Consider the following 12,932-nt stretch of genomic DNA (forward strand, 5'->3'; position numbering starts at 1 on the left):
CTAAATCTTATTGAAAAGGCATCTTTGCGCTTGGGGCAATGACGCAGCTAGTGAGGTTCTAACCGAGGCGCGTCTATTGCTGGTTGAAAACTATTTCCAAACCCCCTCTTAGGCCAAGGTTCAGCTTTGGCCTTTGAGAATTTCTGGAAGGGCTCCCTCCGGGGTAAAGCCCTACAATTCCTAGTTTAAGCACACAGATACCAGCATTGACCAATATAAACTTTGCTAAAGAAAAGACCTCTGCATAATTCTTAGTTTAAGGCTACAGATAACAACATTGACCTGTATAAGCGTTACTGAGGTAAAAAGTATTATATATGGGATTCTGGCAGGAAAAAAATTACAAAAACCATAAACCTTGCCGGTTGATTCCATATAAAAGCCACTATTAATGTAAGGACCAAGCCTGTATTAATTATCTTTAATTTAAAGACCGAGACTGAGCCACTATCAGTTATCTTAATGTAAGGACCTTGACATGGTTACGAGATAGAGTGAAAAACTATTGGAAGGTCTCAATTTTATCAATGAAATTCTATATGCAATAAAAATAAATGAAGAAGAGAGTATTTCTAAATAAGTTTCGCAATAAAATCTATCATGTCTATTCCACATATTTGTAATTCATGTTTAAATTTATGTGCTATAAGAATATCAGTTCTTATTGAAAATTTATTCTGGTATTATAAGACAATATTAAGTCTTCTTTTGCTTGATGCATGTGTTTAGAATTTAGTTAATTATTTGGCCGTTGAAAATGTAATGAAACAATACCAGGAAATTGGATCTAGCAATATCAGGAAGAGAGTACTAAAGAGTTAAGAATTGCGATAGTGATTTCATGAGCAGCTAGGATTTTTCTAAAACCTTGAAATGGATCATACATGAAACTTTGAAGATATAATTAAATTTTAAAATCCCACATGGCCTAGAAGATACAACTCTCAACCTGAACTTTCTTTTATAAAATGCGTCAAATGCCTGATTATAAGTATGGAGCCGTGTGGTGAGCACAAAGCGAACTATTCTTTCGCCTTTTACTAAAGAATACCGTGTGCTCTCCACTTTCTGCGGCATACCTTTATTTTTGGAGGGGTTGCACTCTTTGAGTAATTACCCCAAACAAATCTAGTTGAGTTTCGCAGCAACTACTACAGTCTTCTCCAAAAAATCTTCTTTCCACATTTTAGAAAAGTTTTTGAAGGGCTAGGGTTTATCTTTAAGACTCTCCCTTAACACCAGCTTTCACTCTTTGCACCATGTCAAGTTGACAACAAAAGTTTTTGAACTTCCAGTACTGAAACCTTTTGTGAACAAGTCTCCAACTTGATCATCCGTATTGATTTGTCTCATCTCAATCTCTTCTTACAAAACCTGTTCTCTCATAAAGTGATAGTGCACTTCCACGTGTTTAGTTCTTGAATGAAAAACTAGATTCTCTGCCAAGCAAATTGTCGACTGGTTATCATAGAACAAAGGAACTGCATAGTCTATTGGTTGATTGAGATCATTCATTAATTATATAAGCCATGTACTCTCTTGAGCTGCTTAAGCTACTGCTCAGTACTCTGCTTCCGTCGTTGACAATGATACTGTTGGTTGTCTCTTGCTGCACCAAGAAATCGTTCCAAAACCAAGCTTAAACATGTACCTAATAGTTGATCTTATGGTGTCATGATCTCTTGCATATTTAGTGTCACAATAAACAACTAGTTTGCAGTCTTCGCCTTTCTGATATAAAAGATCATAATCAATTGTACTCTTTACATATCTCAATATTTGCCAAACTGCTTTGAAATGAGACTTCTTTGGATTTTGCATGTACTGACTCATCACACCAACTGCATAAGAAATGTTAGGTCGAGTCAAGGTTAAGTAAATCAAACTACCTACCAGTTATCGATACATCGTTGCATCTTTCAAGTCTTTGCCACTATGGGCACACATCTGGCATTCGATTCCATCGGTGTCGAGATTGGTTTGCCTTCAAGCATTTCGAATTTCTTCAACAAATCTTTGGCATATTTCTATTGACCGAGAAATATCTATACATTTGTTGTCTTGAACAGAGAATTGGAAAACTTTTCATATGTGCCAGAGCAAATTTGTAAGACTGCTTTATATATCAAAAAATTTCATATACAGTGTGTAAACCACTTCACTTTGTTTAATTAAAAATTAGATTGAACAGATAGAAGATGATTGTTGAATTGAAACATTAATTGCTTATTTAAAATTGGAATTATTTAATATGCTAAAAAAAAAAAAAAAGGTATGACCACTTTATTTATAAGGCCCACATGATTGGAATTTGACGGGCCTATAAAGTTAGGCCCAAATCAAATTGAACACTCATGCTTAATACCTAGAATTCTGGCAATTGGACTTTTAATTTTGTATCATATGCAGTACATGCACATTATGTGCTTGGAGAAGATGAACAAATTCACAAAATTATCTAATTAATTTAATACAAAAATTAAAGAAGAAAGTTCACTTTGAAAATTGATTATTGGGAAACAATAAGTTGAAAGAAAGAAACTGCAATGACTTGGATTACAAATAAACTAGAAATTATGTTATAGAGGATAATTCCGTACTGTAATACCCCGTATTTTTTTTAATGGAGTTTTATTAAATTTTATTTTGTGATTCTGGGGTAAAGTGTAATAATTTGAAAGTTTTAGGGAGTACAAGGTGATAGTCGAAATAAGTGAGGACTAATTTAAATTTTTCAGATATTTTGATGAACAGTTATCATTCAATGAAAAGAAAAACGGGGAAGAAGAAGAAAAGAAAAGAGAGAAAAGGAAGAAAGAAAAGAGAGGAGAGAAAGAAGAAGAAGAGAAGGAGAGGAAGAAGGAAAGAAAGAAAAGAAAAAGATGGGAGAGAAAGATGAAACCAAGAATAGAGGGAGAGAGGAGATAGGAGACCGACGGAGGTGGCTGCAAAAGGGGCCGCCGGCGAGCAAAACTCCGGTGATCGGAGGAGTGAGTAAGATCGAGCAACTGGAGGTTTAGTAACAGCTTGATATTTCATCTTTTTGGTGATTTATGATCAGAATCTCTTTGGAGTTTTGTTATGATTTGTATTAAATTCATGAAAACAAAACTAAAAGGGCGATGATTTAATAATTGGTGTGGGTAGAACATGAGGGTTGTTTCTAAAAAAAATGGGTTTAAAGATAGATTTTGATGTAAGGGTTATGATAGAAATCTGACCATCTGGAAACTCCGAAAATTTTTTGTATGTTTTGGGTTTGTTGTTGAAGCCGAATTTGGATATGTTGTTAGACATCTTGAGGGTGTTTAGAAATTTATTCACTTAAAAATTCGAAGGATTGAATTTTATATGGTTTTTGAAGTTGCCTTGTGAATCCTGGAATTTTCGTTTTCGCAGAACATGTTTTTGGAAAATGATTTGATGCATCTATTCTTATCCAAATTGAGTGATTTTAAATTTGGTGAATCCTATGTGTGTCTAGTTAATTCTGGAGAGTTTTCATGAGTTTTGGATTAAGGGCTGAATGTTAGAATTTTTCAAGTCAGTACCTCAATTTGGAAAAGGGGACAGATTTGAAGAGTTGAAAAGGAAATTGTGGTTTAAAAGTTATTGATTCTGGAATGACTTGAGAAAATTAGGGAACAACTTATGTGTCTCTAGAACGCTCTGTTAAAATTATGGCTTAAAAATGATAAATAGAATTTTTAAGGAAAAATCGGGAGGCGGTCCGATGTTCGATTATGAGACAGTTGTTTGAAAGCAGAAGTTATGTTAATCTTTTGGTGTGTGAAGTGTCCAATGATTTAATATTGAGGCGTTACCTTATGGGACTATGTATGGGGATTTTATTGAATTTTGTACATAGGGAGGCAAGCGGGGCCATTAGAAATTTCAGTCATTTTTTTCGCTTAAGGGTCGAGCTTCAAACGTGTGAGTGGTTTTAATAAAAACTTTTCCTTAAAAAATTTCAAATCTATGCTGTATGAGATTTCGTGATGCATTTTTATATATTTTGGTGAGGTTTGAGCAAAATGTGAAGCTTGCTTGGTTTATTTCTTCTTGCATGTTTCGGACAAATTCTAGAGTGGTTGTTTTGAGTTTTAAAGGGAATTGCTTGCTAATTAACTTGCAGCATTGGCTGTTTCAATAAATGAGATGGTGGCTAGATATTTTGGGTTGCATGCACTCGGCTGGATTGCATTTTGAGAGGTGCTTGAGTATGTAGTTGGACTAAAAGTGGTTGGTTTAAATACACTTGTATGCTTCCAGTTGGACGTCTTGAGAAAATGATTTCATGGTGTTTTTTTAAAATGCTGGGAGTTAAGGCATTTTGGCGTGTTTAAATGGTAAAGAAAAAATCAGATTGTGAGGTTAGTAATAATTTTCAATCTGGGTTAAACCGGTAGTTCGGAAACATGTTAGAAAAATTGTAGTTTCACCCTTATATGTGACTTTTGAATATTATGTCCTATATGTATGATTTATAAGCACATACGAAATATGCTATTGACTTTACATGTTACTTGAAAACTATGCATGAGTATGCTTGTGATGCAAAACCACCTACGAGTAACTATCCCAAAGAGATACAAGATTTTATGGCTCTGCCTGGGCGTTGAGTGGTCCGCCAGTATGACAGTTTCAGTGGCTTGCCCGGCGATGATAGATCTTGGCCGGGGTATGACAAATTTATTGGCTCTGCCTGGGGTTGAGTGGTCCGCCAGGTATGACAGTTTCAGTGGCTCTGCCCGTGCGATGATAGTCTTGCCGGGTATGACAGATTTATTGGTCTGCCTGGGCGGTGAGTGGTCCGCAGGTATGACAGATTTATTGGCTCTGCCTGGGCGTTGGAGTGGTCCCGCCAGGTATGACAGTTTCAGTGGCTCTGCTGTGCAATGATAGATCTTGCCGGGTATGACAGATTTATTGTCTGCCTGGGCGTTGAGTGGTCGCCAGGTATGACAGATTTTGGCTCTGCCTGGGCGTTGAGTTGTCCGCCAGGTATGACAGTTTCAGTGGCTCTGCCACACGCGACTGATAGATCTTGCGAGTAATGACAGGTAACGTCCCTCGCTCTGCCTGCGTTGTAGGACGCCGCCAGGTATGACACGATTTTCCCAGGGTACGTAGTTGGGTGAGAGTTTTCACATGTGATTGAGGATTTTGGATATGTATATCATTTATTTGAAAATGGGAACTTATAAAGTAAATGTTATTCGTATATGAATGTTTCTTAGAAATGAGTTTAGAGAAACATGAGTATTTATTCGTTATCATAATAGTGTTCAGAAAGAAGTGTTGCCATGAGAGATTTCAGATGTGTTATTGAAAGATGGCTATATTATAAATGTGTATACGGAAATGAAATTTATAAGCAATGAGTGTTTATTGTATATTGAAATGTTTATTACATACTAACCCATCCCCATCACTGAGCATTTCTAGCTCACCCTCGTTTTCAAAGTTTTTCTTTGCCCCCACCAGGTCTAGAAGGTGATCGTGCAGAGGAGTGAATTTCACTCAAGGTTGGGCCACACGACTTCATTTCACCATAGATTCTATAGTTGTATTTTGTTTGCCGCTGCAAAGTTTATGTTTCTTTCATCATGTATTTATTTCTTGTTTGGATTATTAAAGATATAGAAAAAAAAAATCTGATACCATAAATTTCATTTTGTGAAAATTTCAATTGCATTTGTTTATATGCAAATGACGTTACATTTTTATGATATTTTATTTATAAACAGGTTTTATAGTTTTCTCACATGGCACGTCTCGATCACCTGAGTCTCATGGGTGCGCCCGGAGCCTATGGGATAAGGGGGGGTCGGGACGGGTCATGTCACGTACACTTCTATAAAACAGAGTAATGCTATCAATCCCAAAATTCATATCTTCGCAGATAGGTAATTCTATGTGGTATTTTGAAAATAAAATTTACTAAACATTCTAAAACTTATATTTAAAGATGAGTGTTTCTACAATAAAGAGATTAAAATAAAAATTACATTAATCCCAAACTGTCCTCACTCTTTAGAACTAGGCTTCACTTCCACATAGTTAACACAATGGCTCTGGCTCCACATTGCCGAAACGTGACACAGGTGTTCAGGTTTCAGGGGCAAATAGATATGATGAAATTGTAAACCAAATTGAACACCAACATGACACTAGTCAAGAAGCTTCTGCTGTAGAAGACATGACCAAATCAGAGCCGTGGCCAGCGACATTGATAGCTCAAACACCATTAAATGACACACAGCCAGTCCCAAAACCAAGCAGGATTAATCAACTTAATCTTTTCTCTTGCAAACAAGTGAATTCCTGCATAATCGCTTAGCAAAATACTCGAAGCTTTTGTGCTCTCATGATAGCCCTTTTGGTAGTTCTATCATACATTGATTATCCATATTTTGGAATGAATATAGTGATATCAGAAGGGATTGTGGCCTCAAGGCCTCTTTACATTCTCTTGCTAACCAATGTGACAATTGTGCTTGCACAATTGTATCTCGAGGAGCGAACGCATTCGGAAGAAGCTGAGAAAGAAAAAGTGATACCTCAGGAAGAAAAGCATAACTTGATACAAGCAATTCAAATTATGGAGAAAGGCTTGGTGGTGTACCAGAGTATCTGGGCAGTTTTCATTGATTTCAGTATTTATGTTGTGGTTGTTGTTTGTGGCCTCTCTTTAGTGTAGCTTCTGTTATAATGTTGTTCAATTCTATTCACTCATTTCCAATTTTTGGATTTGTCATTGCCTCCACTTAATTTCTGCATAAAAATAGAAAATAAAATGACTTTCTTTTTTCTAATCTCGAAATAATATAATTTAAATGAAATGGTAATCAGTTTGATGCTTGATAGATGCACAAGTCCTTTGTGTTTGATTTGATAACTTCTTGGTATGAATGATTTTAATGATTAATTAGCACGAATAGATTTTATTTTTGGCAGAATTTTAGGTGAGTGTTTAATAAGTGATATTGTTGGATTTACTGAAACCATGAAGTTAAATTAATATATATGTTGCTGTCATTGCAGCAAAATCCAGAGAAAATTAAGTCCTTCAATACAGCCGCAGTAGTTGGAAAATTTAATGTGCAGGTTATACTTGTATATCTCAACTGCTTTATTCTCCTAACCTATATTTCTTGACATGATTGACTCCTTGGAAATGCATTAGTAACTGATCATGGCATTGATTGAAACTTCTTTATATCTTGATTGACCATAATTTTCAAGTAGGATGTTGTCACACTTTATATTGTTAGCAAAGAAGATCTAGAGAGATTTGAGTTCTCTCAATTAAGCAGACGCATTTTGGTTGAAGGTTGCTTGCTTGAAAGCCGAAAACAAATACTTGAAGATGAAAGACGCATGCGTTAAGTCCAAAGAAAATACTTAGTTGATTCTGGACTATATATGTTGTATTGAACTTACATGAGCTTTTGCCTTCATAATAAGTGCAGTAGTTGGGAATGAAGAATGGCTTACTTGAGTGGGGTAATGTGGTAAGAACTTACCCTGTCACTCTGGTCTTGGATTTCATTTAATATATTAGGGGACCAATGACGGAATATTGGACCCCATATATATGTAATAAGATTGGTAAAAAAGGACTTTACATGGGTCAATTATGTCATCCCTTAATGTGGCAACTTCTAGAAAGGGTAAGAAAAATTTAATGAAAAATGAATTATGCAGAAATTGTCTATCAGCAGTACCAGAAGAAGAAATTATTTGCCATGAAATTCAAAAAAACTGTTGTGTATATGGGTTCCTTTGTTTTGAGTCAGGCAATGATTGCACTTAATTGTCAGTTTCAGTAGGTGACATTGGCCTCTGTATATTATGAAGCACAAAGCTAATAATAAAGTATGTAGTTGAGGCCATCAATACTGAGGACTTGGTACAATGATAGAACCTCCAGAAGCAGAATCACATATCCAATACGTTTGCTATGTGGGTTCTACAATGGATTATGAAAATGTTTTTTGTTTTCTTTTTAATGGAAGTTGAAATTGAAATTGCATGAACTGATTTAAATGTTGTCTTTGGGGTATCTCTGGCTTGAGAACAAACAAAATAGGAGTTTGGTAAGCTTCATGATTGTAGTAAAGATCGATCATCTAACCTTTATTTTTGGGGTTCCTTATTTGATTCTCTATCGTAGTTGTAATCCAACTTTAATTTGTTTTAGGAGTATGTCAACGCAAGTTTCATAAGTTTCTTAATGAAACATATTTTACATATATATTTTAGTTTTTCTTTAGGATAATGATACAAGAATTCCCCTAACACATTGATAAATATGAACTAATCTTACGGAATTTTTAGGGGAAATATATTGATGTGTCATAGCCCATCTCTAAACAGTCTTGGTCTTTGTTAATCAAATATCCCACTAAGTCAGACAACTTTGACCATCCCCATTCGGAGCTTTTACTCTGCCTTTTCCCATTCAAATAACATCGATGGAGCCCTGCATCCCTTTAAACAATGAGATAAGATTTTATATACAAAGATGTTGACACGCAAATTAGAAAGACAAACCTCACCCACTTTCTTTTTGTTCATTTCCACTAATTCTATGTAAATCAGCAGCTTCTTCAGTCTTCAACCTTATGCATAGCTTTAATGCTAGAAGAATAAGATAATCTCAATACTACTTTTGCTATGTCATTTCGGTTAGAAAGGCATTAAAAATTAATCAATTTGCTAAACTTTGTTTCATGATGTAACGGTGGTTCTTGGCCTAATAATCCACCAACCAAATATGACTCTTCAAATCAACATAATGATTGATGATCTTAGAACCCAGAAGCCAAGGATGAACAAGTTATATTTGTACACTGCAATGGGTTACTTTTATCAACGACAAAACACAATAAATTCCAATGGTGCAATAATATATAATCGAGTAATCAGTCAATGATTCCTTCAAAGTTTCAACAATCTCTACCCCAATTTCCACATGTACTATCAATCCACAAGATTGACCAGTAGTAGTACTGCAATAATTTTCTCTTGAATCAGTTTTGATCAACATATTATTAACAATAGATTAGTGGAAGTGCAGTATTTAATTATTTATCTATGTGGTTTTCAAATTGAATCAGTTTATTAAAAAAAATATACTCTTTAACTGCAGTAGCTACTCCCATTTTTAAAGACCAAAATATATAGAAAATTTTGTACATATGATATTTATTCAATTATATAAATTTTTATGAGTTTGTTTTTCCGAATTTTATATATTTAATTTGTCAAGATAAGAGGAATGACTTTTCTAGAGAGATGCTTCATATCAACATCAAATATTTTGTTTTTTAATTTATATTAACCATTAATTAAGAATTTTAAGTTACTATCAGTTTATCATAAATTTATTTCTAATCGGTATCAACATTATTAACTTCTATAATCGATTAGAAAAGGCTCACGGTTCCGGAGTAGGTAATGCAATCGGCCACCGACAGCCCAAAGCACAGAGAAGGATGGAAATTTCGGCCCATCATCAGCAGCCCAAAACGAGGGCAACGGAGCCACGCCGTTCTTGGAGTGGCTTTAATTTGGGCTTATTTACAGTGTCTAATCACCCCATCTATTCTACTAATGTTACTGCAAAGAAATTGTGGTTACTTTTCACTACCATGCAACTGTATATTTCATGACAATTAAATGCGAGAGTCTTGTGATTTGTGAATCAAATAAAAAAATAAAAAAAATTGTTGGTTTTCACAGCAAAGAGGTAAATATCTCACTCTATATATCAAATTGAAAACAAAAGATTAAGATCCGATTCCCACGCTAACGTTAAACATTTACGTACAGTAGCTTTAATTGATTTTTCATCCGCATCAATCACGGAAGCATCAAATTAAAACGTGAACTTGCAGTTAAATTAGTCTGTATTTTCGTTGCTCCATCTCACTCTAATAATTTCATCACACTTTATTCTCTCTTATTTCCTCACCGATTTCTCAATACCACTTTTCAAAGACAAGTTTTTTCAGATAAATCTGAATTATGAGCTGTTTTTTTTTTTTTTTTTGTTTCCTTAGTGACAAGGAGTTTGGGACTAACTTGCCTCTTTACAATCTAGGCACATTGTGATAATGATTCAAAATTTGAACTCAAAAATCTTCTTAATCGTTACCCCCTTGGATTGAGCTGCATCTTCTTTTACTTGTCATTTGGTTATTATGTTCTCATGCAATGATAATAAAAAAACCTTAAAAGAAAAAAAGACAAATTATTGTTAATTTAGTATCAAGTAAAAGACTAAATGCCCCTGATAATTTCAAATAAATTTTATTTGCTCAAATACTCCCCAATGTAGCTGGAGATAAAGACAAATAAAATTGTAAAAGATGCGTATAACAAATAAACCAAATGACATAGAAAAATATTAAGAGATGCGTATTCACCCAAAAAAACCCTATCATTTTTATAAAGAATTTTGAATCGAATCACTTAAAAATCAAGAAAGTTTGTCTCTTGTTCCAAATGCTTTCCCTTGGCTTCGGTGCCAGCTTGATGCTTCTTGGCTCCTCCACTTCTCTAACTGTGTTGAAAGTATGATGACAGTTCGGTTTAATGGCGTTGTTTTGGGGAATGAAGACCCTTCTATTTGTGACTGTTTTTAGTTAGGGGTGAAAAAACCAGTTACTGGTATCTTGAACCGAACCGTTTTTTCGGTTTTAAAAAAAAATTAAACCAAACCCAATCCGATTTCGTATATAACCGGTTTAACACCGAAAATTTGGTTCAGTTACCGATAATTATGATGGGTTCATTGTTCGGTCCATTCGGTCAAACCCTCCACTTTGGCCCTTTTTTTCCAGGTTTTTTTTTTTTTTTTTTTTTTTTTTTAACTTATTAAAGTTTTTTTATTTTAATTGAATATTGAATTCATAATTTTAATGTACATCAAGTATTAATATTTAAAATTACATTATGAAGACCTAGGGAATAATTTTTAAAAATTGAAAATATAAAATTTTTTTTTTATTCATTAAACCGGTTTAAAAATCTGGTTCGTTAACCGTTTTATTATTTCAAAAAACTGAAACACAAATATGGCGAACCGAAAAAAAAAAATCGAAATTTCGGACCGGTTTTGGTTTTTTTCTTTCCACCCCTATTTTTAGTGAGGGAGTTTTTGTTGATGGTTGTGTGCCATGGTGGTGTGAGATTATTGAATTACAACTAAGAATTTAATTTCGCTAGATCATTGGCCGACGTCGTCTGCCACTGATTTGACCAAGCTAGGCGAGAATGACGACCAACGATATAGCCAACGTTGATAGTTGGGTTTTATTTTTGAATTTTTACTTTAAATATTATTTAACACCATTCAATTGTTAATTGTCCATTGTCACTTGTGTGGTTTTTAATATTTTCATGAAAGAAATACTATGTTTAAAATTGAATCTCACAACCCTAACATGACAACATATTAGTATTGTCATGTTAGTTCCCACGACACTCAATGCACTACTAGTAAGGAACGCACATTCATGATGAATAATTGTTCTTTATGAAGGAACATCATTCCTTTATATGGAACATTGTTCATTATGAAGAAACAATCTTCCTTCAATAAGGATGACTATATCTTATTAAAGATAAGTATGACAATTCCTTAAGAATGTATGAGTATTCCTTATGAAGAATAGAATGACCATACCTTCAAAATCATAGAAACGATTGTTCTGTAAGAGGGAATTGTCGTTCCTCTTTGAGGAATGTTCATAAATCATAAGGAACAATCATTCTGTAAGAAATGAATGGTCGTTCCTCAAAGAGGAACGTCATTCCTTTCGTGAGAACGACCGTTCTCTATGAAAAACGTCGTTTCTTAAGTCTAGTCAAAATCATTTTGTGCATTGGTATAGTGTGAACTGACTGACATTTTCAACTTAACTATCACGTCAAGGTTATAAAAGAAGTTTGTGAAATAAATCGTAGGCGTATCTTCCCTAAATTGATAATCTCCCCACAGTAATCATTATATATTTTGGTGATGGAATTTTTTGTTTAAGCTGTTTTATTAATAATATAAGGTTAAAGATTAATAAATTTATAAAGATAGATTTATGTTTTAATTTGTTCTTTCAATTAATAACTATTTTATATATAAATACTACGTGAGATCTCAAGGACTCCAGATTTTTTTTTTTTTTATGATAGTATATAGAACTAAATTCATACATTAATTAATTATGAAGAAATTAAAAAAAAAAATTGCTATAATAAGCCATTCCATTCAGTTAATTTCCGGTTCTTCACATTTGGACTACAGCTTTGCAACTTTCTTCTATCTTCTTCTTGTGCTTTTAAATTACAGTTATTAGTTAGGCATCTCTACAAAAGCTATGTAGTAGCCAGTAGGTATCATAAATCACAGCTTAGAAGTACGTTCCTTCCTCGACTATAAAGAGTTTCTTTTTGGCATTATATTGGTTAATGGTAGGATATTGGTTCAAGAAAGAAGATATGACAGAAAAACTTATCCAAAAGAATTAAGGAAGACCCATATAAAGTGAGAGTCGATTATGAAGTTTAAGGGCTACTTGTTTTTCTTGTATATTAAAAGACTCAATATTAGTAAAATATGCACAAACCCATTCGAAAGCTCCAAAAAAATTACACCATAAACATTAACATAAAAACCATGTGTAAGTGTAAATCATCAGCTGCGGTCCCATCCATTCCCTTTATGTCATAGAATCAGACCATAATAAGCAACACATTTTTTTTTTTTTCGATTTGTTTAGAACCCCTCCAGAAAAGTGGTTGAAGGAACTCAAATCATAACGAACGAGCACGGAAATACTGATTACTGCACAGAGATTTTGTGAAAAAAGGAGCCAATATTCCTTGAGAAAAGTGCATCTGTATTGATTATTCATTGTAATTAA

The 12,932-nt window shown here is 34.0% G+C and overlaps 1 protein-coding gene and 2 non-coding genes across 3 annotated transcripts; 2 read left to right on the forward strand and 1 right to left on the reverse strand.

Annotated features, from left to right (window-relative positions):
- The first annotated feature begins 20 nt into the window (after positions 1–20).
- LOC116123736 lies at positions 21–171 on the forward strand. The gene has a single exon (XR_004127083.1). It is a non-coding gene; the product is annotated as a U4 spliceosomal RNA (small nuclear RNA).
- On the reverse strand, positions 74–375 carry LOC116123672. Its single transcript, XM_031409421.1, has 2 exons — positions 351–375; positions 74–180 (listed from the first exon to the last, which is right to left on the reverse strand). Exons 1-2 carry the CDS (start codon positions 373–375, stop codon positions 74–76), a joined length of 132 nt encoding a protein of 43 aa, XP_031265281.1.
- A 622-nt stretch (positions 376–997) lies between these two features.
- Positions 998–1,114, forward strand: LOC116123742. Its single transcript, XR_004127088.1, has one exon. It is a non-coding gene; the product is annotated as a U5 spliceosomal RNA (small nuclear RNA).
- The last annotated feature ends 11,818 nt before the right edge of the window (positions 1,115–12,932 follow it).

Source organism: Pistacia vera, unplaced genomic scaffold (assembly GCF_008641045.1).
Source record: "Pistacia vera cultivar Batoury unplaced genomic scaffold, PisVer_v2 Contig144, whole genome shotgun sequence".
NCBI lineage: Eukaryota > Viridiplantae > Streptophyta > Magnoliopsida > Sapindales > Anacardiaceae > Pistacia > Pistacia vera.